The 24494-nt window shown below is 38.6% G+C and overlaps 2 protein-coding genes across 2 annotated transcripts in view; one reads left to right on the forward strand and one right to left on the reverse strand.

Moving 5' to 3' along the window:
• Positions 1–17628, forward strand: part of RNF149 (ring finger protein 149) — a 50145-nt gene extending 32517 nt beyond the window's left edge. Inside the window, exons 4-10 of the mRNA XM_014957739.1 lie at positions 3466–3534; positions 6417–6499; positions 7351–7447; positions 8015–8044; positions 10285–10480; positions 10846–12942; positions 17005–17628. Coding sequence (XP_014813225.1) covers positions 3466–3534; positions 6417–6499; positions 7351–7447; positions 8015–8044; positions 10285–10480; positions 10846–10904 — 534 coding nt within the window. The 3' untranslated portion in view covers positions 10905–12942; positions 17005–17628. The remainder of the gene's footprint in view (positions 1–3465; positions 3535–6416; positions 6500–7350; positions 7448–8014; positions 8045–10284; positions 10481–10845; positions 12943–17004) is intronic.
• Positions 17629–19906: 2278 nt separating this feature from the next.
• The window catches only part of CNOT11 (CCR4-NOT transcription complex subunit 11), a 39516-nt gene continuing 34928 nt past the window's right edge, over positions 19907–24494 (reverse strand). The window contains exons 8-9 of the mRNA XM_014957740.1: positions 24065–24161; positions 19907–20262 (exon numbers count right to left, since the gene is read on the reverse strand). Of these exons, the coding sequence (XP_014813226.1) occupies positions 20065–20262; positions 24065–24161 (295 nt within the window). The 3' untranslated portion in view covers positions 19907–20064. The remainder of the gene's footprint in view (positions 20263–24064; positions 24162–24494) is intronic.

The raw sequence follows: 24494 nt of genomic DNA on the forward strand, positions 1-24494 counted from the left end.
GCCTAACTTTGCTTGTTTATTGAAGCACTCTTGAAGATCTGTGCCTTCTTGCTGCTTAACTCTGTGAACGTTACCTGGTAATGGTTACTGAGGCTAATGAGCAGTGTGCTAATTGGCATCATGAGTTTGGCTACTTCTAATTATAAGATACCTGTATGAAGTCGTGGGGAAATATATTTAGCCACTTGTCAACAACTGAGTAAAGGCAGCTTCTTGCACGATTTGTCACCTAACTTATCTTCATTCCTTGACATTAAAAATTATTTTCGTTCTTTAGTAATTTTTGTTCTGAAAGTGCTAATTTCCCTAACCAGATTTTTTTTTTTCTAATGGAGAGGGGCCATGGTAACTTTTTTCAAGACCCACAAGTAATTGGGGCTAAAATTTTGACTCTAAAGCTTTATAAAAACTGCTTTTGCTATTTGTAATCCTACTACTCCCTTGTAGAGGACCAACTGGCAGCAGACTAGAAGGAGCATGTGTGGTGAGATTCAGCTCTTTTGGACTATCTGAAGTGCTGAGAGTGGTGGGAGTACTGGGAAGATCAGGAAGGAATAACTTTGCTCCTTAACATGCCCCTTCCAAATTCCTGTTCTTCTTTGATAGGTTAAAAAAAAGAAGTGAGCTTTACATTTTTCCCTTGAGGGGGGAGGTACTTCATAGAATAATTTTGGTTGGAAGGGACATCTGGAGGCTATCTAGTTCAAACCCTAACACTTGAGAGAGCTGTTGAGAACCCAGTCCAGCTGAGATTTAAAAAAATTAATTTTAGGATGGCACTTCCCTGTGCTCTTCAGCTCTTGCAAATAGGTTAGGTTCCTTTGGTGGTGGTGTGGTTTCACCCAAGCTGGCAGCTAACCACCATGCAGCTGCTTGCTCACTGGTGGGATGGGGAAGAGAATTGGAAGAGTAAAAGTGAGAAAACTCGTGGTTTGAGATAAAGCCAGTTTAATAGATAAAGCAATAGCCATGCCCACAAACAAAGCAAAACAAGGAAATCATTCCCTGCTTCCCATGGGCAGGCAGGTGTTCAGCCATCTCCAGGAAAGCAGGGCTTCTGCTTGTACGATGGTTACTTGGGAGGACAAACACCATCCCTCCGAAGGGCCCCCCTCTTTGTCCTCTTCCCCCCACCTTTGTATACTGAGCATGATGTCTATGGCAGGGAATATCCCTTTGGTTTGTTGGGGTCAGCTGTCCTGGCTGTGTCCCCTCCATCTTCTTGTGGACCCCCAGCCTGCTTTCTGGTGGGGCTGGGTGAGGAGCAGAAAAGGCCTTGATGTTGTGGAACCACTGCCCAGCAGTGAGGAAAACATCCCTGCATTATCAACACTGTTTCCAGCACAATTCCAAGATGTAGCCCCAGACTAGCTACTATGAAGAAAATTAGCTGTACCCCAGCCAACACCAGTGCACGTGGTCATCAGCAGCTCTACCACAGTTTTCTACTAACAATGAAAAAGAAAGTTGCACTTGTTTTTCTTTGCAAGCAGTTCTCTGGTTTTTTTTTTTTAATGCTCAGTTCAGAAGTAAGAAAATAAAATTCAAATGACTGCTTGTAATATGGACTTTCCCTGCCTTCTGTTTGAACATGTAGATTCTAGGTTTGGCAGAGGAAGGAAGGGAATTTTTGTTTGCCTTCGGGAGTTTGAGCTCTGATTAGGACTTACAGGACTTAACTAGGAAAGTACTTGATTTCTCTTTTCAGTAACTGAGGGTAACACATGGGATTTTTGTATCAGTTAAACTTGCTGGTCTGCTTGAAATGTTCATTCCCTAGAGTCTTTTTTACTAAGCTTTAAGTCTTGGAACTTACTTTCTGAGAATTTTTTCTAGAAATCCTTCTCAGAAAGTTTGTTTTCTTGAAAGCAGAGTGTGTTTTTTATGTTGTTAACAGAAGAACGTTGCTTCTTCCTGTTGGCTTTAGGATAATTTGTGCTAAGGGACGTTAAAATGCTTTCTAAGTAGTTTAAAGAGTATTTTTTTAGGTTGAATGTGATGCTTCCCAGAACTATGTAGCACAGACTCTTAATAGAATTTGCCATTGGGCTTGTCATCTAAGTGCTTCTTAAATAAAATTGAGGAGCATTAGATATAAGGTTATACCACTTTCCCCAATTCTCCTTCTTTTAAAATGGCCATTGAAACCAGAAGTTTATAAAACTGTGCAAAATTTGAAAATGTTGTGAATATCTTGGTCAAGAAATAGAATTGGATGTCCAGCATTCCAAGAATTTTGGAAACTAAAAGCCCCTTTTCTAATCCAGATGTTATTTTGCTTGGTTTATTGACTCTAGTATAATTAAAACTTGAGAGTTTAAGTATGTCATGCTTTAAAGCAAGTTACTGTGTAGCTGCTAAGTGAAGGTGAAGCTGGGTATCATAGGACTTATTCTAACATCAGTTGAGTGGTAAGTCTTTGGAAGATCTCCTTGCTGTTGAAGATCAAAGGGCTGTGCAGCCAACCCTGAGCTGACCAGAAGGTGGAATAGGCTGCTGCTACTACTGGTTGTCTGTCCATTTCTGAGAGGGCTTTCAGACTAATTCTTTTTAACACCATAATAAAAAAATCCCAATTTTCAATACTCTAGTTTGTAAAATGATATAAGTAATTGTGATTATCGTTACAGGGAAAAGCTGCCATTCTGTTTTTTTGATTCCTTTACGATATTTCGGCAGTGAGGGCTGCCACTGGGCAGATCAACATCTGTTAATTTGGGAGTGTTTAGCTTCTCAGTTTCCAGCTAGCACTTTGTCTTGGAACACAGTACTGCTTTCTTCTCTTGCCTCCCCTCTAAGCATAATTAGGACTGTTACTGTATAGAAGTCCAGTATGGTGTCTCATGTCTGTTAAGCCTTTCTTGTCATCTCCTTTGCATAATGTGTCCTTTCAGTGCAAAGCTTTGTATAACGCTCGAGACAGTGCCTAACTGAGGGGAGGCATTAATAGCTACAAGCAGCCTTTTGACCTGGTGGCCAGCTGTAGGCTGCTGGGCAGGATTCCACCTTCTCTCCAGCTTGTGCAAAACGTTGGGTGTGCTTGCTCCTGGCCTTGCCTAACAAGAAGGTCTGGTTGTATGGCTGCTGTTTCAGCTCCGATGCCTCTAAAGCTTAAATTAGAGTCATTTTTTCCCTGTGCGGGACGGCCCTTAATGCAGGCAGTTAGGGTTCAAGGCTATGTATGTCATACGTTGGGCCACATAGTTCTGCACTGGTTTACTTCATTGTGAGAGCAGTGCTCTTAGAGAGAATGTTTGCTGCCCTGCCCTGAGAATGCAAAACTTGCAGTTCTTCAACATCTGCTGGTGGCTGGAAGTATTTTGTAAACAGATTAGCTGGCCAGAGATGAATCTTTAAATGCATTCGGAAGACTCAACCAATCCGCAGGAAAAAAGTATTTAAAAGTTTTGAAATGTAGCTCTTAAAACTAACTTGTGTACTAATATTTAAAAATCTTTATTCAAGGGACATAGGAAAGAAACCAAGAAAGCAATCAGCCAGCTTCAGCTGCATACTGTGAAACGTGGGGAAAAGGTAATTCAGTGGCTCTGGTTATTGCTGTATGGTTTAAAAACTGCTGGAATGTCTTTATAGAATTTAAATAGAATTCTTACAATGTAACTGCAGTGTGACTCTTAACGATTTTAGGCCCATTTTAGCAGCTTTGATTAGAAGGCCAAGTTTAAAATCAAAGAATCAAATTTGAACTACTTACGTAAGGCTGTTTTGCTGCGAGTAATACCTGGTTGTACAGAATGTTGCAGGAGACTACACGGCTGATACTGTAAAGATGAGGAAACACTATTACCTTATCAGCACTTGAAAACATCAACAAGTGGATTGCAAAATACTTCCTAGGACCTATTGATTGCACAGTTCTTACAGCTGATGTAATGTTTTGTTTTCTTAAAAGAACATTCATCTTTTTATTGATCAGAAGGCCTTATGAATCTAAAAAGCTTTGAAAAATGAAACACTGGTTTCATCTTTTGACAAACAATACATTAAGGAGCTGTGTAGACTGACTTGAAGCATAAATTTTTTAGAAGTAGATTTCTATGTATTAAAAAAAAGTATTCTAAAAATTAAAACAGCTTTCAAAAAGTTAGCTTTGATAGCGTATGGCCTGAACTCGTACCTGTATTAAATAACTGCAGTAGAAAAAGCCAATATTTTGAAAGAAAATATTATTTTAATTGGAGTTTCAGGCAGCTCTGATTCTAGGTGCTAAATAAGTTCATGACTAGACTTCTGCTACATATACATTTTTCTCGCCCTTATTTGTCTTATTTGATTAGTTTTTACCTAAGGACTCATTTGCTTAGGAGATGAAAAACAAGGATTTGTTTTTTAATCTGTGACTAAAACCAAGGTGAGAAAGGACATTTATGTGTAAGAACTTTAAAAGCTGTGGTTCAACAGAAGCTGTTCAGCTTAGGTCACATGCTACAGAGAATACGTCCTTCATTAGTAAATCAGTTTTGAAATGGAAAAAAACCTCAACTGTCTTTGAACTTGTCTCTTTTCCTCCTATACATTCAGCATGTTTAAGTAACATTTTAGAAGTATTTGTTAATTTTAATTATATTCTAAATTCCATCAAAAAATAATCTATTTCAAGCTGTGAACAGAAGGATGTTCATAAATGGTGAGATCAGAGATCAAGAAAGATGGAATTGAACCAAAACTTATGCAAAGCAGTATCAAAGCATAACATCAGCACAGGAAGAAAAGAATGTAAAAGGGTCATAATGAAACCTATGGTGGGAACCACAAGGAAGCTGTTAACTGCTTTTAAGTTGTTGTTCAGTAAACCTCTAAAAAGGATTTGTATTACGAGATTTTTGCAGTGTAGCAGATCGTTCCTTTCCATCAACATAGCTTTGACTAAAATAAATAAAAAGGGGGAAGTTAACTATGTTGTTATGCAGTATGTTAAACTATGAATGCCATGTTAGTTAAGCAGAGTAAAATGAGATTAGGTTAAAATCTCTCTATTAGAATAGAGGCTTTCTGCTTGGTAAATAATATCTTCTAATTTGATTTGAATCAGCCCACTATCAGCAAGTTTATATAACTTAATGATGCAGAGGAACTCTCATGAATTAATGTAAATTTGTCTGGCAATACAGTCCCATCTACTCTGTTAATGTGGTTTTTTTTCTTTAAATATTTCCTTTCAGCCATTATGACTGAAAGTATATTTCATTTATTGTGACACAATACAGTCTTTCATTATCACTTCACTTGGGTTTGAGGTATTTAACTAAAAATAGCTCAATATTTTAAAAGTGTATTTGTTATCATGTAGATCTTTCCTGAGAAGCTTATAGGATTATTGTAAAATGGACACTCATTTGAGTATGTGCTACATATGGTATGCTTGGACTTTGCCTCTTGTGCAGAATAAAAAATGTTTGTTACAGAATAAATACTTGTTTTAACTTATGTGGGAAAAAAAAGAAAGTCTTACTTGGGAATTTTAGGCATTAATTACATAAACTGATAGCATGGAAAGGAGGGAAAAACTTGCCTTAAACTTGAAAGGTTGCTTGCAGTACTAATTCATTTGAGTGTTTGTGGTAATGAAATTGAAGTGCTTCAGTAAGCAGTAAACACAAAATACTTATTTTGTGGGGGATGAAAGGGAAGAACTTGGCCTGCTCTCTGTACTTCTAATGCTTATGTTTTACACAACTCAATTAACATTGAATTATTTCTCTTGTATCTGGAGATATCCATTGTATTTGCACTGTAACTGTAAGCATGGCTTCAAGAAAGCAGTAAGACCTGTTAGGAAAGATATTTAACCCTTAGGAAAAAAAAAAAATTGAGGTGGGGAAATAACTGTGTTTTGACTGTCTGTCTGGTGTGAGCTTGGAGAGAAGTTTTAAAAACCATCCCAAATTGCATACATCAGTTCTCTTCTAGCTACTAAGGAGTATCTGCTAGGATGTGGTAGAGAAAAAAAGCGGGGAAGAGGAGGTTTTCAGTATTCAACCCCAAGAATCTCATCCTGCTTAAACACTTTCAAGTCCTTGGGACCATCAGTTAAGAATTAGGTTGTGGAGCTTTCATCTAAGCTGACATCTTTTAAAATTTCTTTGTTTTATAGTTACTTTAAACTGAAATTTTACTGTGCTCCCATGAGCAAAGCCAATGTTTGAGATTTGAAAAATTACTTAAGGTACTGTATATGCTTATTTAAATGAGAAAATCTGAGCGTGGCTGCTTTTGTTATTTGGTATTACTTGATCAAATCACCTCATGATGGAATTTTGAATTAAATGAGGAAGATGGTTTTTGTTTGCTAAACCTTTTAATACATTTTAAATTCTGTGAAGCTAGCTATTACACAAAGCTTGTTCTGAAATGAAATATGGATGTAATGCATTTAAATATGTTGTTGTCTTTAGGGTTTAGATGTTGAAGTGGAAAACTGTGCCGTGTGCATTGAGAACTATAAACTGAAAGACACTGTTCGAATTCTACCATGCAAGTAAGTTGCCATAATTATTCTTTCCTCTTTAGCATCCTTTCCCTAAGAAATATGTGATGACCTGTCTGGAAGCTCTTCTGAAATTCTGTTGGCACATGGCTGGTTTTGGTATTTGGTATTACTTGATCAAATCACCTCTTGATGGAATTTTGAATTAAATGAGGAAGATGGTTTTTGTTTGCTAAACCTTTTAATACATTTTAAATTCTGTGAAGCTAGCTATTACACAAAGCTTGTTCTGAAATGAAATATGGATGTAATGCATTTAAATATGTTGTTGTCTTTAGGGTTTAGATGTTGAAGTGGAAAACTGTGCCGTGTGCATTGAGAACTATAAACTGAAAGACACTGTTCGAATTCTACCATGCAAGTAAGTTGCCATAATTATTCTTTCCTCTTTAGCATCCTTTCCCTAAGAAATATGTGATGACCTGTCTGGAAGCTCTTCTGAAATTCTGTTGGCGGAGCTGAAGCTGTGCCATTTGTATCCCCTGTTACATGTTCAAAAGGCACTGGGTGATAGCGTAGCACTTCATATCTGTGCAGGAAAAAGGAGCTGTTGGGAGAAGAGTAGGAGTGAAGCAGAGCTTTCTTAATGCTAAGTTAGAACTCTACACTGTTGAAATGGTAGCTCTGTGGTGTCCTTGGTGTTAGTGACATCTCTTATTGCAGAAAGCCAGCATGAAAGAAGGTGCTTCCAGAGCTATGTCTGTCCTAGTAAATTAAGCAGTACCTCATTGTCAAGGTTATAAAGGATTTGGTTTATTTTTTAATGTAGTAATTTGCACATCATTTGAAGGAAAGGTGTGTGGCTTTCATGATAAGCTCTAAAGGGCATTTCTTTTCTTTAGGCACATCTTCCATAGAACGTGCATTGACCCTTGGCTTTTGGACCACCGAACTTGTCCAATGTGTAAACTAGATGTTATCAAAGCTTTGGGATACTGGGTATGTTGCACACTTATTTTAATCTTCCATGTAGAAATACAGTGCAGGAGGCAAGACTTCAAGTAACTGTTTGGAATGAGAACAGTTGTTACTTGACAAGACTGAAGAAGCTGGGCAAAAATGCAAGGGTAATTGAGTGAGAACCAGAAAAATAAGGGAATTTTATGGGTAAGAGCTTAGAGTGTATTGAGCAGCTTATGAATCCTCTGTGTACTTTTCTGTGATAACCAATTTTTTCTGTTTCCAGCTGATGATAGTAAGGAAGCAGAGGTGTGGCAATTTGCCCAAGCTACAAAAATATAACTTAAATCAGTAGATCTAGAGTATATATTGGATCTTGTTGAGAACTGCAACTCAAAGGAAGAAATTAGGATTTTTTTTAACTCTAGTGTTTGTGTACTTCCACATATGATCAGTGTTTGATCCCTGTAAGTAAGCCAGTACTTAGAACCTTCCTAAAGCTCAGTGTTTGATCCCAAGTAAGCCAGTACTTAGAACCTTCCTAAAGACATTCAGCAGAAATTGGTTAAGTAGAGAAAATGATGTGCTCTCATTTCTTTCTGACAGCACCAGAAAAGAGAGATGAAGACACATGCGGTAGGTTACTTGGTCACTGTTGATAAATAGTCTTGAGTTCAACTAAAATGCCATAGGCATGAATGTACTTCTCTTCTACTGATGTACAGAGGTCTTCAGAAAATAGGGGTGTTCCTTGGTTTCAGGGACCTTCCTTTCATAGATGAGGTCTGCATTTTGACTAGCTTTCCTCTTACTTCATTGCAGAACCTCAGCAGATCTGTGGAACACTTTTATGAGTTAAAGATTAGGTCTGCATTTTGACTAGGTTTCCTCTTACTTCATTGCAGAACCTTAGCAGATCTGTGGAACACTTTTATGAGTTAACTTTCTTGTTTTGTCAAAGGTGACAGCACTCCTGCACTGTAATATATATACCAGTTTGTGGCACTTCTGTGTATTAAGTCAGACTTTACCCAAGAGTTGCAATCTTTTTGTCATGTGAAATAACTATTATTACTGTAACAGTCTTATGTTAGCAGCTTATTTCTTGCTCACTTTCAATTCTTGGAGTTGATGTAACTTGTGTTATATGGAAAAGGTTACATCCTTTTGTATGCAGTCTGAAATGCTAGAACCTTCAGAAGACTTTTATTCCTTGACTTCACGCTGTTGCAGAGGATACTGATACCAGACCTAGCCAGGAGGAGTAATAAATATCTCTTCTGCTTGTTGGGCAAAATGAATGTTGGAAAGCAGGTTGAATGGGATTATATTAAGCACAGAAGCCCAGTTCTTTTTTTCTAATGGGACAGAGAAAATATATCTTGCTTATGCATCAATCATTCGAGTCCCACTGAAGCTAGTAATGTCAGAAATCATTCAGGTTTTTTTTTCTAGCTTAGTTTTCAGCCTGATCCAGGTTGCTCAGTCCAGTTTGTAGAGTGGCTGTGTGAATTTTGTACTGGTATGAAGGGGAAAATGTGTGAAGAGCAAGGCAGCTTCTTTCAGCAGTGTGCTTGCTGGGTGATGTGACTGCAGACAAGAATGTGCAGCATTAATACAAAAATCTGCTAAACCTTCTGCAAAGAGGCTGAAGGCTCAATTCACTTTTATGGAAAACAAATGCTTCAGATGCTTCGTTATTTTTCCAGGCTCAGAGTAGAAAGAAGGCACCAAGTTCTATTACCTGGCTTTTGTTTTGTAAAGAGTTTTTCAGTGGTCTAGTTCTGCATTATGCTATTTCTTACCAGAAAAACTACTGCAGTTCAGCATGTCTGACTGATTTGGTAGAGCTTTGTTAAATCTTGTAGTTTCAGTGCTTATTTAACTGCCTAAGTTTTGGAAACCAAAATCACTAATACCCTCTGCCCACACGTGTAGAGATTAATATCACATGTGTCTTGACTTGTGTTCAATTGTAGCAGTTCTATAGCTTATTAATATTCAGTACATTTTAAAATATGCTGCTTTGGTGCTAAAGAAAGATTCAGCCTAGAATTTCTGAAATCTTAAGGTGGGCCTTCGCTAATTGTTTGAGGAGGGGAAAAATACTCATTATGAAGCCCACAGAATAGCTACTTGTACCGCAGTATATTTGCTTATGTATAAATAATGTCAGTATATCAATGGCACTGGCTTAGTGAAGGTAGTCTGTTTAATTTAAGGAAAAGAATTGTGCATGTAGGACTTCAAATTAACGATCACAATGGATCAGAAATAGCTCATGCTATACAATAGGTGACAAAAATTCCTTTGCCTGTGCTGCAGGTGGTGTGTTCCTGTGAAGTGACAAGCCAGCATATTTGCATTTTTGGAACAGACTTAAAGTTAGGTTGGAGATAGAGGAGGAGGGAAGTTTGTTCTCATGTCAAATGTTTGCTTACCCCAGCAAAAAGCTTGCCCAACTACTATCGTGGAAAACAGAGGCTTCCACAAACTCGTAAAGGATCAATAGGTTTGCTCAGTGAGGGCTTTAAATGTGCTGAGCCTGCTCCTAACCCAGCCTGCAGCAATGCTGTTGCCACAGTGTTGAAATATTCCATCCAAAGGCTGGCTGCGTTGACTCCTGTTGCTGCTCTTGGCTTTGGGGTGGCTTTGAAAAAGCGGCTTTTCTTTTGCTTGGCTTTGTTTCTTTGCAGTCAGACAATAATATTGAAAGTAGACACTGCTCAACGCTGTACCCATGAGTGTGTAGATAATAAGCAAATAAAAATGGTCTTTTTTTTTCCAATAAGGTGAGGTTATAAAGTGGTAACACGGAGGAATGTTGATGCCTCATGGTAGGCAAAAGTGTCAATTAAATATATTTAATTTTGAAGGGGGACCCTGAAGATGTACTTGAAGTTCCAATCCCTGAATCGATAAGTGGCAGTGTTTCAGTCGGAAGTCTGAGTATTGCTTTACAAGATGATGACAGAAATGAAGTAAGCGAATTGTCAGCTTCTTCCACTAATGAATCTGTATTGCAATGTACCAGTTTAAAAGAGGACGCAGGTGAAACCACAGCATTACTTGGTGAGTAGTGATTTAGTTTATCACTTGACAATTCTTAATGCCACTCATGGTATTAGAAGAAGCCATTCTTTAAGTGATGTTAGTAGAGTTAGTATTGCACTGCGGTCCAGACTGAGTGGTGTCACTTAATACTGATGTTCAGAAAATACAAGCAGGTAAATTCTGAGGGAATTCTATTGAGCTGGAGAAGACTGGTCTTGAGAGAAGGAAAAAAGACACAAACAGTATTTTAGGAGGATTATTTACACAGAATTTTGAGATCCTTAAGCATATATGAATTTTGTTGCTAGAGTTTGGATTAATGTAAGATAAAATATCTTAAAATGGTAAATCAGCAATTTTTTCTTCTAATTCCTGGCTTCTAGATGTGGATGTCAGTAATAACCGTCATGGAGAACATCTATCTAATGGAAATTCCCACTGAACTGCTTCATGGAAGATATCTTGAATAGACTGTTGAAGAACTATTGTTTTTTATTTAATTAGTATGGACTTTTGTCTAGTTAACGGAAAAAATAACAATGTAAATTATTTTACCTTTCAAACTTTTCTAGCTGGTGTTCCAAAAGGGCTAATAACTAAGAATTTTGTACACAGGAGGATTTTATGAAATCTCCTCTGGATGTCTCATCCTAAAAAAAGATGCAATAACCCTTTTTCTGTAAGCATTGTTACAATGTCATTGTGTTCCAGAGGGCTGTAACAAAGACGAAGACTAGGCAGTGAAAACAATGTAGAATGTCTAACGGTTAAATATTTTGGATGCACTATTTATGTTCAATATGTACACATGGAGAACACTTACAAGACTACAACTATTAAAACGTTCTGAAAGTTCTGGTCTGTTGTAACTGGAGATGGATATTCTTAGAAATAACCTAACCTTGAAGGAATCCAATAACTTCATGGATATGTTGCATATCCTTTTTTGTGTTGGAAAAAATTGCTAGTTGCAACTTTCCTTACACGTAACAAATACTAATTTGATCTTGTAATGTGTTCTACTCGGAGTGGATGCTGAGAGAAATGGAGACTTTCTCCATCTTGCTCGCTTTTATACTGAATTTGGCAGTAATAGGTTGTGCTAGGTGGTCTTCACGTGCTGAGCATGTAGACTTATTTAGGTATATGCACACTGGTAACCTCTTTCAATCTTCAACTCAGTAGAACAGAGGTAAAGGGCTAATTATGGCTAAAATATATTTATTAGTCTATTTATAAGAATTTACTTAATTCCTTCTTACTCCTGCTCCCATCCTGTCCCACTTCGTTATGTACAAATTGAAGCTGTTTCTTAGGATCTACAAAGTTTGATTATATTTTTTTTTTGTGTTTGGTTGGTTGGTTTTTGCTTTTCCTTTGTATAGAGATGCTGGAATTCTTCTCTTAGATATTCCACACTAGGAGCTTGGACTGGATTTGCCACTAGCTTTTATTCCCTTCTTTTAGATTAGCAGTATTGTGCCTTATAGTAAAACATTTAAGAAACCTGAAGCATCTGAGAGTAAATATAAACCCTGGCATCTCCCATTATGACCTCTTATCCAAATATTTATATACACTAAGTGGTATAAGGAATTGCTAAACTGTTTTGTAAAGAAATATGTATATTTAAAACACTACTTATTAGGAGTGTTAAGTGAATTGTTTAGGATTTTAGCATTGTCATGTTATAAATAATATGCTACATTCCTCAATTTTCTTTTGTAAAGCTGTTACTACAGGTTGCTTAAAACAGTGTCTTTTACTAGACATTTGTTTTAGAGTGCATTTTGTTTTTAAAATGTATATTTGGAATGTTTTTAAGAAAATATGCAATTCTTTTTCTAACTTATATTGAGCTTCAATAGAAGCAATAACTTTTTAATTTTAGAATGAATGTTCCAGAAATGACAGAGGTTTCAGCTGGGGAAATATAATCTGAACTTCTACTTTGCAGAGCAGATGTTTCACCCTAAATTGTCTTCAAAATATTCCTATTAATGTCTACTTTAAAGAAAACTAAATCTGCCTCTTCCCGGTAGGAGTGTAACTTTTAGGTTTACTGGAAAATTGTCAGGTTGTCGTTCTGATGTCACCAGCAGGTGCAAGTTTTTGTGATGCCTTTATCTTACAAGAAGCACATGAGAATGGAATATGACTGACCAACCATCTCCAAAACTGAACCAATAAAGAAACAACCCACAACTAAACCAAACAACGTATAGGGACATTTATGTCTCCGAAAGAAGCTTATCAACACTTCCAGAACTGCCTTTTAAACTGTCTCTTCAATGTTAAAATCTAAGTCTTCTCCCTCTTCCTTAACACAAAACTGAACATTGATGTAGTAAATGTTGAGAGGGTTTAAATTCTAGCTCAAGGAGGAACCAAAAGGCGTCGTCAAGAGAAGTCTTGTCAGTCTGTGGATTGTGTCTTGCTGTTCCTGCAGCGCAATATTCATGCTGGAGGGGAGAAATGTGGTAAGTACTTCAGTTTTTGTCTAATACCTATAAAACCAAAAGCTTTTCTTAAGAATCGAAGCTGAGATCCGGCAGAACGCTGGAAGAAAAGCCAAAGAACCTGCAAATTGAAAACTGAGCTTGTAAATTCTGAAGTGTAACTAATACTATTGACTTGGAAAGATATCTGAGCATGAAGATTCCTGGAGTACTTTTGTAATGCCAGTGCTGTACCGCGTTCCTTTCAGCCTTTCACAAGCCTAGTTACAGTTGGTTCAGCTGAATTGGTTTGCAGGGAGTGGCAGAATGCTGGAAGAAAAGCCAAAGAACCTGCAAATTGAAAACTGAGCTTGTAAAGTCTGAAGTGTAACTAATAGTATTGACTTGGAAAGATATCTGAGCATGAAGATTCCTGGAGTACGTTTCTAATGCTAGTGCTGTACCGGGTTCCTTTCAGCCTTTCACAAGCCTAGTTACAGTTGGTTCAGCTGAATTGGTTTGCAGGGAGTTCACCTTCAATATAGTTAGGTCTCATAAGGCCAGCTGTGCTGCTGAGGAATGATGACAATAAAAGGCCGAATTGCAGTGCCTCCAGCAAGCAGTTTGCTCTCCTTGGAAGCACCATGACAAAAATCTCCTGAAGCGAATCATTAGTCTGACCTCAGTGGCAGAGCTGATGCGCCTTAGCAAAAAGCAGCAGGTTAAAAAAAGTACAGGACAGGAAAGAGATAATATATGGAGCTTAAAACAGTAGCAAGAAAGGATTAGAAACGTGAAGCTTGTCACCTGCTGTTACAACTCAAATTGATGACTTTTTGAGTAAATGGCTCTAGGTAAATACAGGTTCTCGGATTTTGCTGATCTGGATCAAACTGGTATTTCTAGTTTCTAGCACTTTAACAAAAGTTTATGTGAAGGTCAGAACTGATGAGTCTTTCCCTGCTATGATTTTTTTTTTTTTTTTTTTTTGTGGGATAGGTGCCTTGTGACTCCTTTCCCTACCACTTGGAGAACCTTTAATCTGCCTCTTAGGCTGTGGCCTGCCTGATGTGGGAGCTGATGCTCTATGTGTCATGGGTTCCTTCTGCCCCCCCCCAGCCCAATTTTTTTCTATTTCTAGCTGCGTGTTTTTCACAAAATGCTATGTGTTGTGGGTTCCTTCTGCCCCCCCAGCCCAATCTTTTTCTATTTCTAGCTGCGTGTTTTTCATAAAATGTGCAGGAACTTGTCTGAGACCTCTGTCTGTCATATTTTGCTGAAATCAGGCAAAGGGTTTCTTACCAGAGGCATTCATGTGGTGGGATTATACCAAGTTAAAGCGTGGCGCCCACGTGAAGTGGACAGCCCCCTCAATGGAGATGTTGAATAAATCAGTTGGGGAAAATCCCTAACCTGGACTAGGGGATGTTGTTGTTGTAGAATGAGTTTTGTTAGTATCATGTTCATTGATATGGCTTCCTTAGTTCTGGTGTGACTGCTAGAAAAAAAAAATCTGTAAAGTTCAAGTGATTTTTTTTTTTTAAATATTTTTTGTTTGAAAAGGAGCTAAGCTCATGTCAAGGTGGACTAGTATTTAAAGTGAGACTGGAGGCCTTTTCAGAAATCTTAGTTTATTAATAATAGTCTATGAATGCCAAGTTAGAGCATAAATTTGATAGTAAATAACTTTAAACTAGCTTCAACTTTCAGACTTGATAGCAAGCAAAAATGAACTATAGGCCTCTCAGGTCTGAATGCATGTTAATAGTGCATTTAATTACCTGCAGTACCAATTTAACCAGAAAATTCAAACTTTCTTTTAGTAACTACCCCTACACTGAATTCTTTGGCTCTAAGCAATGCTTAGGGGAAATTCTTGCATGTACCAGGGAAATTTGATTAGATAGCAGTAACTCCTTCCCCCTGCCCCTCACCCCCCTGAGTCTGTGAATGTAGTCCAGTAACCTGTTGCCAGTAATTAGTGCTAGGTTCTGGAGGTGTGCCAGAGGAGTTGCAGGATAATTTAACTACAGTGAGAATGCTTTTAATCCATGCCGATTTAATAAATCTGCAGTACCAATTTAACTAGAAAATTCGAACTTTCTTTTAGTAACTACCCGTACACTGAATTCTTCTTTGGCTCTAAGCAATGCTTAGGGGAGATTCTTTGCGTGTACCAGGGAAGTTTGATTAGATAGCAGTAACTCCTTCCCCCTGCCCCTCACCCCCCCTGAGTCTGTGAATGTAGTCCAGTAACCTGTTGCCAGTAATTAGTGCTAGGATCTGGAGGTGTGCCAGAGGAGTTGCAGGATAATTTAACTACAGTGAGAATGCTTTTAATCCATGCCGACTTAATAAATCGGGCACTGGTATATTCCTGCCAAAGCTGGGCTGTTTCACTTGGGGAATTCCTGTCCTGTGCCAGGGTGTAACTGGCACAGAGAAACACCATTGTCAAACACTCAAACACTTTGACAAACATGCAAAGACTTTTTTTTCAAATCACTTGATAAAGTAGTGGGTTGTCCTGTTTTTCTGCCCTGCCTGCTGAGCTTTCTCTATGGCTAGTGGTGGGGTGGGGGAGCCCAGCAAGTGTAGTGTGATGGAAACCCTGCTTTCTGTGCCCTTGTGGTTCAGCAGGTGTCTGAGACAGAGGCAGAATCTACACTTGCAGGTTTTGATGAGCTTGACCAGAAGGGAAAGGTGTTGGGTTGGCATTACGATGGCTACAGAAAGGACACAACAGGTTGGGCTGATTTATTTAGCTGCCCCATAAAAGCTGACTTTTCCTGCCTAGACATGCAACTGCTGCTAGCAGTACCAACTCTGCTTTGAAATATACACCAGTAGGTTAAGAATGGCATTCTGAACTTGTGGCATATTTTTTTGGTTGTTGCCACAATGTGTAATAAAACCATGGTTTTGTTATATATCAACATCCCAAGTGTTGGTAAAACTGAGAGCTCCTGCTCCAGAGCCCTTAGCACCCTGAATTGAGCCAGTAATGGTGATATTGTGGCAATGGTTAGGTGGATATTTTGCTTGCTTTTTGTGAGAGGGGGTTAGTTTTTTGGGTGTTTTTGTGTATTTTGTTTGCTTTTTTGCGAGAGGGGGTTAGTTTTTTGGGTGTTTTTGTTGTTGGTTTTTTTTTTTTTTTTTTTGAGTGGAGAGGTTGCATGTGTAGTTTTCATGGGTTTGGTTTGAATTGATTTGAATGCAGTGTTTCTGTGCTGGATGGATGAAGATCCTGAGATCAGTAAGAACTCTGCAGCCGTACAAGGAGAGCAGAGCTCAGATCTGGTAGAGGACTCAGCTGGCAATATCTCGTGGGGGTTAGACGGAAAGGAGTGGAGCTGTTGGTGGTTGCTGCCGGGTGAATCAGACTGTGTTGGCAGCTTGACAAGAGACTGTTCTCTTCTGCGTGTCTCCCCTCAGCCACCAGGCTGGCTGAGACTGCACACAATGGCTCAGACCAACTTCAGAGCTTGCTGTTACAAGAAGAGATGGAGTGCTCCTCTCTGGTTTTCCTTTTCTGCTCTATTTACTTTGTCTCACAGTCAGATGAAGAGTATGCGATGAACTAATTCGGCTTAAGTGGCAGAAAATTAAATCTATCAAAGCTGTATTTTGACAGACTAGGAAACCGAATATCTTTACTGTGCAATTAACTGAGTTTTAGAGCCAGGCTAAGGGGATGAGGAGTTGGGGTGGAGGAGGAAAGAGCAAGAATCTCCCCTTGGGTAAGCTGAAGAGATGCGGTTTTATAATAGGGCCATGGTAAAATACAATTCCTGAAATTGAAGATAGCGACAGCAGATATATCTATCTATATATATATATATAGATAGATATATTTTAACTAGAACGACTGTAAAAATTGTTCATGTCTTCCATCCTCATGGTTTTATAATAGGGCCATGGTGAAATACAATTCCTGAAATTGAAGATAGCGGCAGCAGATATATATATATCTATATATATTTTAACTAGAATGGCTGTAAAAATTGTTCATGTCTTCCATCCTCAAGACTGATCTGGATGTGTTCTTTTCTCTCATAGGTGATACGTGAAGATTTTTACTAGACGTGTCCTTTTCTCTCATAGGTGATACGTGAAGATTTGGGAATTGGAATTGTAGATTAAACATGCACAAATCAAGCTGAAGGCTTTTTTTGTTTTTGTTCGGTATGAGTCCTGATCTCTCTCCTCAGATATCCTGCTGTATTGCAAAACTTGATTTGAGAAAGTTTTAAAAGTAGAATGTCTCTATAATTGCATGTGTTTGTGTGAAGAATGCATTGCCTGGAAAATGTCTGCTGTACTTCCATTGGACCTGAAGCTATTTTTCACCATCTGAAACATGGTAATGATACCACATTTTAAAATGAGCATATCCTACTTAATTCAGAAGAGCAAAATAATTTGAGTTTCCATCATTCTGTTAGTCTGAAGCTTAAGTCCAAAACTTTGAAGCCAATTACTTTGACTATAAACATAACTGCAGAGAACTATTTGGACTTGCCAGTCTGTCAACAACTGCTCACAGTTGACTGTCTCCTATGGTAACCTCGTACTAACTTGGTTGCATTGTTTGGATTAAGCGCTGGGCTACGTCCTTTCCATTGTGTATGTACAACTGTAAGAATGTCAAGTTATGCATTGTTGTTGTAACTTAATGGCTAAAAGCTCAAATTCCATAATAAATTATACAGACCTTTTAAAAAGCAATGTCTGAGAAGCTGGAGGGTTTTGTTTTCTTTGCTGCACTTGCATAAATGGATCTGAGCCACTCAAGTAGTACAGCACAAAACAAACTTAACTTCATGCTTTAAAAAAAGCAAGCTTAATACCTGGATATAGTGGATTAACCTTGGTGAACTGCTAGATGCCCACCCAGTTGCTCGCTCCCCCTCTGCCATAAGACAGGGCAAGACAATAAGATGGAAAAACTCAGGTGTCAAGATAAACAGTTACCATCACAGGCAAAACAGACTTGATGAAGATTAATTTATTGCCATTTGAAAATAGAGTAGGATAGTGAGAAATGAGGACAAAACTAAAGCTACCTTTTCTTTCTTGTTGTCTTAGGCTCACATTTACTCCTTCACTCTTGACTTCTATCCATCTCTCCCCCCTGTGAGTGGGGGGAAAGAGGCCCTGGGGTCAGCATATAACATTTGGTCTCTGCTGTTCCTTCCTCACACTGTTCTGATGTGGGGTGGGGAGGTGTCCCTCTCATGGGCTGTAGTTCTAAAAGGATCTGCTCCAATGTGGATCCTCTCCATGGGCTACATGGAGATATCACAGAGGTGCCCCCAGCCTGGCTGAGGGGCTCACCTGCACCAGTTTGTATGGGCTGGGTCTGGCACAGGGCAGCCCCAGCCTCTCCTCAGAGGCAACCTGGCTTCTACAACCTTGCCAGGTGTTTTTATCAATGCACAGGGCTCTGAAATTAATAGACTTTCCCAAGTAAAATATTACCAGAGTTCCTGTGATAAAAATCTTAAGACTGTTTCTTGATAATTTTTATATTTACAGGACAAATCCAGGGTATTTCTATACATCAGCACAACTCAAGCAAATACTGTGAAGAAGTAGTAGGTTTTTGCTGTAATATCACAGTAGCAACCCAATTTTTTTTTTTTGCAAAGCTTAAATTCTTTTAAAGTAATCCTGTAAATCATAAAGTAGATTGCAGTTTTCTGATGGAGTCATTACTTTGTCATAAGCTGTAGCACCCAATTCCAAAAAAAAAAATAATCCTAAAGTCTATAGGAAATGGGTTTTTAACCATGTTTTTCAAGATGATAGTCAAATTGTACTTCAACTTCATAGATGCAACACATTAAGGTACAAGTTTAGAGCACAAGTTAGGGCAACTGTTGCTGCTGACAGTGACTTACATCAAATGTCTTGGGTTTTAGAAGGCATGTCTAGAATTGGACCATGTCTTAAGTAAGTGCTACTTTAGTTGGCCTAATATATCTTAACTCTGGGAAGCTGGACAAGTCTAACCCCTAATGCCTGGAGAACACTTCTCACAGGACTTCTTACTAAAAGATTATGCCGCATGAAATGCGAGATCAATGGGCTTTTCAGTCCAAGCAATTTAGCAACTTAAATTACTTGGAAAGGGAAAGCCAAAAGACAGTCTTGACCTTGCATTATTGATCTTGTACTTCATAAAAATTTGAGAAGCAGATGCAGATTTAAACCAGCTTTCATTTATCAAGCAGCATTAAATCAGAACTAGCCCCTTTTCCAAGTTATTTTCCTATTCTGCTTCAGGGCTTAAATAAAAGCAGCTATTCTATGATCAGCTTAAAATAATACTTCAGCAGACCCCTTCCCCACTGTCCCCAACACCTGGCCTCTAACACCCAAATTGTACTCAAACTATATGCTTTAGAAGGAAGCAGCTGTTTTAATTTTGGTAGCCATATGAGCAATGGCCTATGCAAGTTTTGAATTAAGAGGCTCACAATTTGGATTTTTATGGAAAAAAAATGAGACCATTACATTCTTACAAGCATGAAATAGGTATGGTACTTCAACTACTGCGGTATGAAGTCAGTATTCTGGAAAGATTCAATGATCTTGAAAAGACAGCAGCACTCTGAGTCTACAACACCCAATGCTTCATTTCTGTCATGTAAAAATAAGCCCTTAGGTTCATCTAGACTTTTCCCTTACTGAAAACAGCATGGATCATCAGAAGTTGCACCCAGCTTCCAGGTGGTCTTACATGGTAAAAAAAGGGCAAATAGGAACTGAAGTTACTTACCTTGATACAAGTTGACTTCAGTTATTCACAAAAAGTTTTCAACACAGAAACATTCAAGTGCCAGATGAATACTTAAATTTGCCATGAAATAGTAATTATCATTTACAGTCTCTCTGGAATTAGAGTCTCTAGTTCAGGATATGCATGTGACATACAGAGTTTAACCCATCATCAAAAATAGCATAACTGTAAGGCCTAACACATTTCATGAACTCAAGTATGTGTACCAGAAAAAGCATTATTTATTGTTCAAATGCATAAAATGCTATTTATAGTGTATTACATCATTAATCCAGTGATTTAAGTTTAAAATATACAATTAATTGGTATAGAATACTGGCAGGGTTTGGTGGGGTTTTTTTTGCCAGTCACAGTTGGTTTTATTTTGATGTTTTTGTCTCTGATGGATTTTCCCCAGTGTCTAGTGTCTTCAGCAATCTGAAAAGCCCAGCTGCTTCTCGTATCCGACTGAACTCGATACAGAACGCTTGCACTTCTATAAACAAGTCCTGTACATTAATAATTTTGTTTCTGATTAAAGACTGAAGAAAGACACAAACCAGACGTACCAGGCGGTTCTGCAAGAGAAGAGATAAAAATAAATGTTTGCAACCAAGTCAGTTAAAGGGCAGTTGGCCCTCAGCAGCACAACGGAGGCATTTCAGGAGCAACTCAGCTTCAGCAGTGATCTTGTGCCCAAGCTTTGACTGTGCTGCCCCTGCTCTTCCATCTCCCAAACTGCTACTGTATTGAAAAAATTGGCTCTTCTACTTTAAAGTACCGTACTGCTGGACACAGGAGCTTTCTCAAGATAATTGCCAGGCACAAATGAAGCACCAGATCTACATAATAAAGACATTACATACAGTGCAGAGGTAATCTCTGAATGAAGTCAGAGAGAAGGGATCATAGCTTTAGATGACATCATCACTAGGGTCTTGCTTAGTCTTTTCTCCCACAAGAATACCATAAAGAAAAGTGAACAAGGTTAGAATCTCAAAATTCCCCAGTCACCACATGATTAGGGGACTCCAAATGGGAAGTGACAGCAATGGAACTGACTCCAAACTTGCTTCATGGGAAGTGCTCTGTTGCTGAATTAGCACATCTCTCTTATTCTATCTTAGAAAGACAGGACCAAGGACACCTGATCCAAGAACATGCCTCAGAGCTCTTGGGTCACTTCCTGCCTGCTCCAGTAAAAAGACAGGATGTCAGAAGTGTTCCTCCTCCCAAAGGGCTGCCAGGTAACTTCTTGAAGAGCACCCTGGGACTGGAAGTGGAGACCTAGGAACTGGCACTTACACAATTTGTCATACACAGATCCAGTCACTAACCATCTGCTTTGTATAAAGCAGTATATTGTGCTCTATAGACTATAAAGTATAGTAAGTGTGTGTATATATATATAGCATATACACAATGTATAAAGTGCATTCTTCCTCATGGACAATTGTACTCTATAGACTATAAAGTATAGTATGTGTATATGCTATATATATATACACACTATGTATAAAGTGCATTCTTCCTCATGGACAAAAAGCAGATCTTACTTTATCATTAAAGTGGCCTCATAGTTCACATTGTGAGAAAGAGCTGAACCCAAGCCTTTCTCTAAAAGCAACTATATACATGGACGATTATCAGACAGAACTGAGAGGACTTGATAGCTTTCTTTTAGAGTTAAATCATCTAATTATACTTTGGATACTTAATCTATCAACTATGTTTACCAGAATTGACCTTACTACTGCAAAATTTGCTACTTGTACCAAGAGAATTCAGAAACTGAACAAGTTGTTTCTTTCACTGCAATCAAAAGGCATCACATGTAACAAATTCGTGTGACAGAGAAAACAAGAGTAACTAACTTTAATAATTGAGGAACAGGAAACTCAGAACAGAAGTACAAACACAAGATGCTGGCTGAGTCCCAGTATCTCAGAGGATTGTGCCTCTTTCACTTCCAATAGGAGTGGTTTTGTACTGTGCTTTTCAAACAAAACATCTTGTGTCTCAGTTGCTGTGCGGCCTCATCTGCAGTGTTAACAAATGTTAGATCTCACAAGCTGTGCATGCTACTTGGCTACCAGTACGTGTTCCTTGACACTGTTTCTGGTTTTTTTTTGGTCCTCAGTCTGCCTCTAGCACAGCTGCTGCATGCTCTCAGCAGCCCCCCTGAGTGCACCGTCCCTCTCTGTGGGCACGCTCTCAGCTGCAGCCCAGCTCTGCTGGTATTTTCCTATTTGGCTACCAAGCAGAATGGGCACAGCTATTCAGCAGGTCACAGGCCAAGCCACCCACGTCTATCTGGCAGAGTGCCGAAGCAGAGAAACACCAGCAGCCACCAAAAAGATAACAAATGGTTAATCGTCTTCTGGAAGGGTACTGGGAACAAGACAGTGGGGGTTTTGCTGCTATCTAAAAGCCACATTGCACCCATATCCTGTGCACTGCATGCAATTGTTGTCTCTGCAGCTTAAGGATATAGTAGAGCTAGAGAAGGACACCAAAAAAGGGAAAGGAACAGCTGTCCTGCTGCAAGAGACTGAAGAGGTTACAATCCTTCAGTACTGAGATGAAAAAGCTGAGGCAGGACTTGGTCAAGATTCACAAAGCCTTGGGTAAACTGAATACAGAGCTGTTTTTCACCAATGATGTATCCAAGGAAACAAGATCTACTGGACAGCTGGTGAAACCAACAGATTGATTTCGGATAGAAAGAAGTACCTTGCACAGCATGTAGACAACCTTGTGTGCCAAAGGTGTGGAAACCTCCACAGGGGGTAAAGATCCTTGAAGTGGCTACTGCTTGGAGGCTGGTACTGAGGCAGTATGATAGGGCTTAGGAAGTGAAGAGTATGGTGTTAGGAAGAAAGTAGAAGATTTTTAGGTCTTTGAGGAGATCCGCAAGCTGTTGTAGGTTGGCAGTAGTCCTGACTGGCGGGCAAGAATGTTTTATAACATCACCTCAAAGGTTTGGAAGTCGAGGGTATACTTGTGCAGAAAAGAAACTTGAAGCTTAAAACTAAGTAGAATGCAAACAACTCATACTGGGGGTGAAGAAAGGGCACACTGAGTGACAGATAAACCTTTTGCAGGTAAGGACTTGACTTTTGGAAGTCGAGGGTATACTTGTGCAGAAAAGAAACTTGAAGCTTAAAACTAAGTAGAATGCAAACAACTCATACTGGGGGTGAAGAAAGGGCACACTGAGTGACAGATAAACCTTTTGCAGGTAAGGACTTGACTCACACAAAACTGCAGTTTTGCTAGGGAGACGTGTATTATGCTACAGAAAAATAGGGAACAGTAGTTACTTGTGAAGTCTTGTAAAAAGGTAAAGAATCATCTGTTAAACATGATGAAGAACTGCATAGGAAAAACATACAAACGTGCCTTTGAAATAAAGAAGCAGTAAGACAGAGTAACTTAATGCTATCGATGAACTGCATAGAAAAAGAACTGCATAGAAAAAACTCACAAACATGCCTTTGAAATAAAGCAGTAAGACAGAGTAACTTAATGCTATCAGTCTTACAAAAATCTCAACACATATTATACAGAGCAATACATAGGATCCTTTTTCCTAACCAATTTACTAAAGTACTCACCTGCATATATTTGTCTTTAATCTGTTCACAGGTAGAGATACAGTTGGAGATATAAAGATGAATAAATTCAGGTGGGAGATCAACTGCAGTAGTAAGCCTGTTCAAATTAAAAATATCCAATGGTTTATGAAGCCAAAAACCTAGTCATTCCATTGCAAAACAGACAAGTTAGACTTGTTAGATTGGATTCCTGTATATAACATACCTACAAACTTTTGCTAGATATTACACAAATCAGTCAATGCTACTGGTTTCTAATTTCCAGTGAAGCCCCCACACTGAGTATGAAGATTCTTCTGCAATAAACACTGCAATACAATGTTGCTTATTCATATTTGCACTTCGGGTACTAAATCTAGATGCTGAACTCCTTCCTTAAGCACACAACCAGAATAACTCCTCTGTTGCATCAAAAGATCAGTTTCCTTAGTTCCTTCAGACTGAAATTTTATTCCTAGGAACTGAAATGATATGAATACCCGGAGCCCCTGTCACATAAACTGCAGTTTTGCTAGGGAGAAGCGTATTATGCTACAAAAAAATAGGGAACAGTAGTTGCTTGTGAAGTCTTGTAAAAAGGTAAAGAATCATCTGTTAAACATGATGAAGAACTGCATAGGAAAAACATACAAACGTGCCTTTGAAATAAAGAAGCAGTAAGACAGAGTAACTTAATGCTATCAGTCTTATAAAAATCTCAACACATATTACACAGAGCAATACATAGGATCCTTTTTCCTAACCAATTTACTAAATTACTCACCTGCATATATTTGTCTTTAATCTGTTCACAGGTAGAGATACAGTTGGAGATATAAAGATGAATAAATTCAGGTGGGAGATCAACTGCAGTAGTAAGCCTGTTCAAATTAAAAATATCCAATGGTTTATGAAGCCAAAAACCTAGTCATTCCATTGCAAAACAGACAAGTTAGACTTGTTAGATTGGATTCCTGTATATAACATACCTACAAACTTTTGCTAGATATTACACAAATCAGTCAATGCTACTGGTTTCTAATTTCCAGTGAAGCCCCCACACTGAGTATGAAGATTCTTCTGCAATAAACACTGCAATACAATGTTGCTTATTCATATTTGCACTTCGGGTACTAAATCTAGATGCTGAACTCCTTCCTTAAGCACACAACCAGAATAACTCCTCTGTTGCATCAAAAGATCAGTTTCCTTAG

The sequence above is a fragment of the Calidris pugnax genome, unplaced genomic scaffold (assembly GCF_001431845.1).
Source record: "Calidris pugnax isolate Ruff unplaced genomic scaffold, ASM143184v1 scaffold303, whole genome shotgun sequence".
In the NCBI taxonomy this organism is placed as follows: Eukaryota; Metazoa; Chordata; class Aves; order Charadriiformes; family Scolopacidae; genus Calidris; species Calidris pugnax.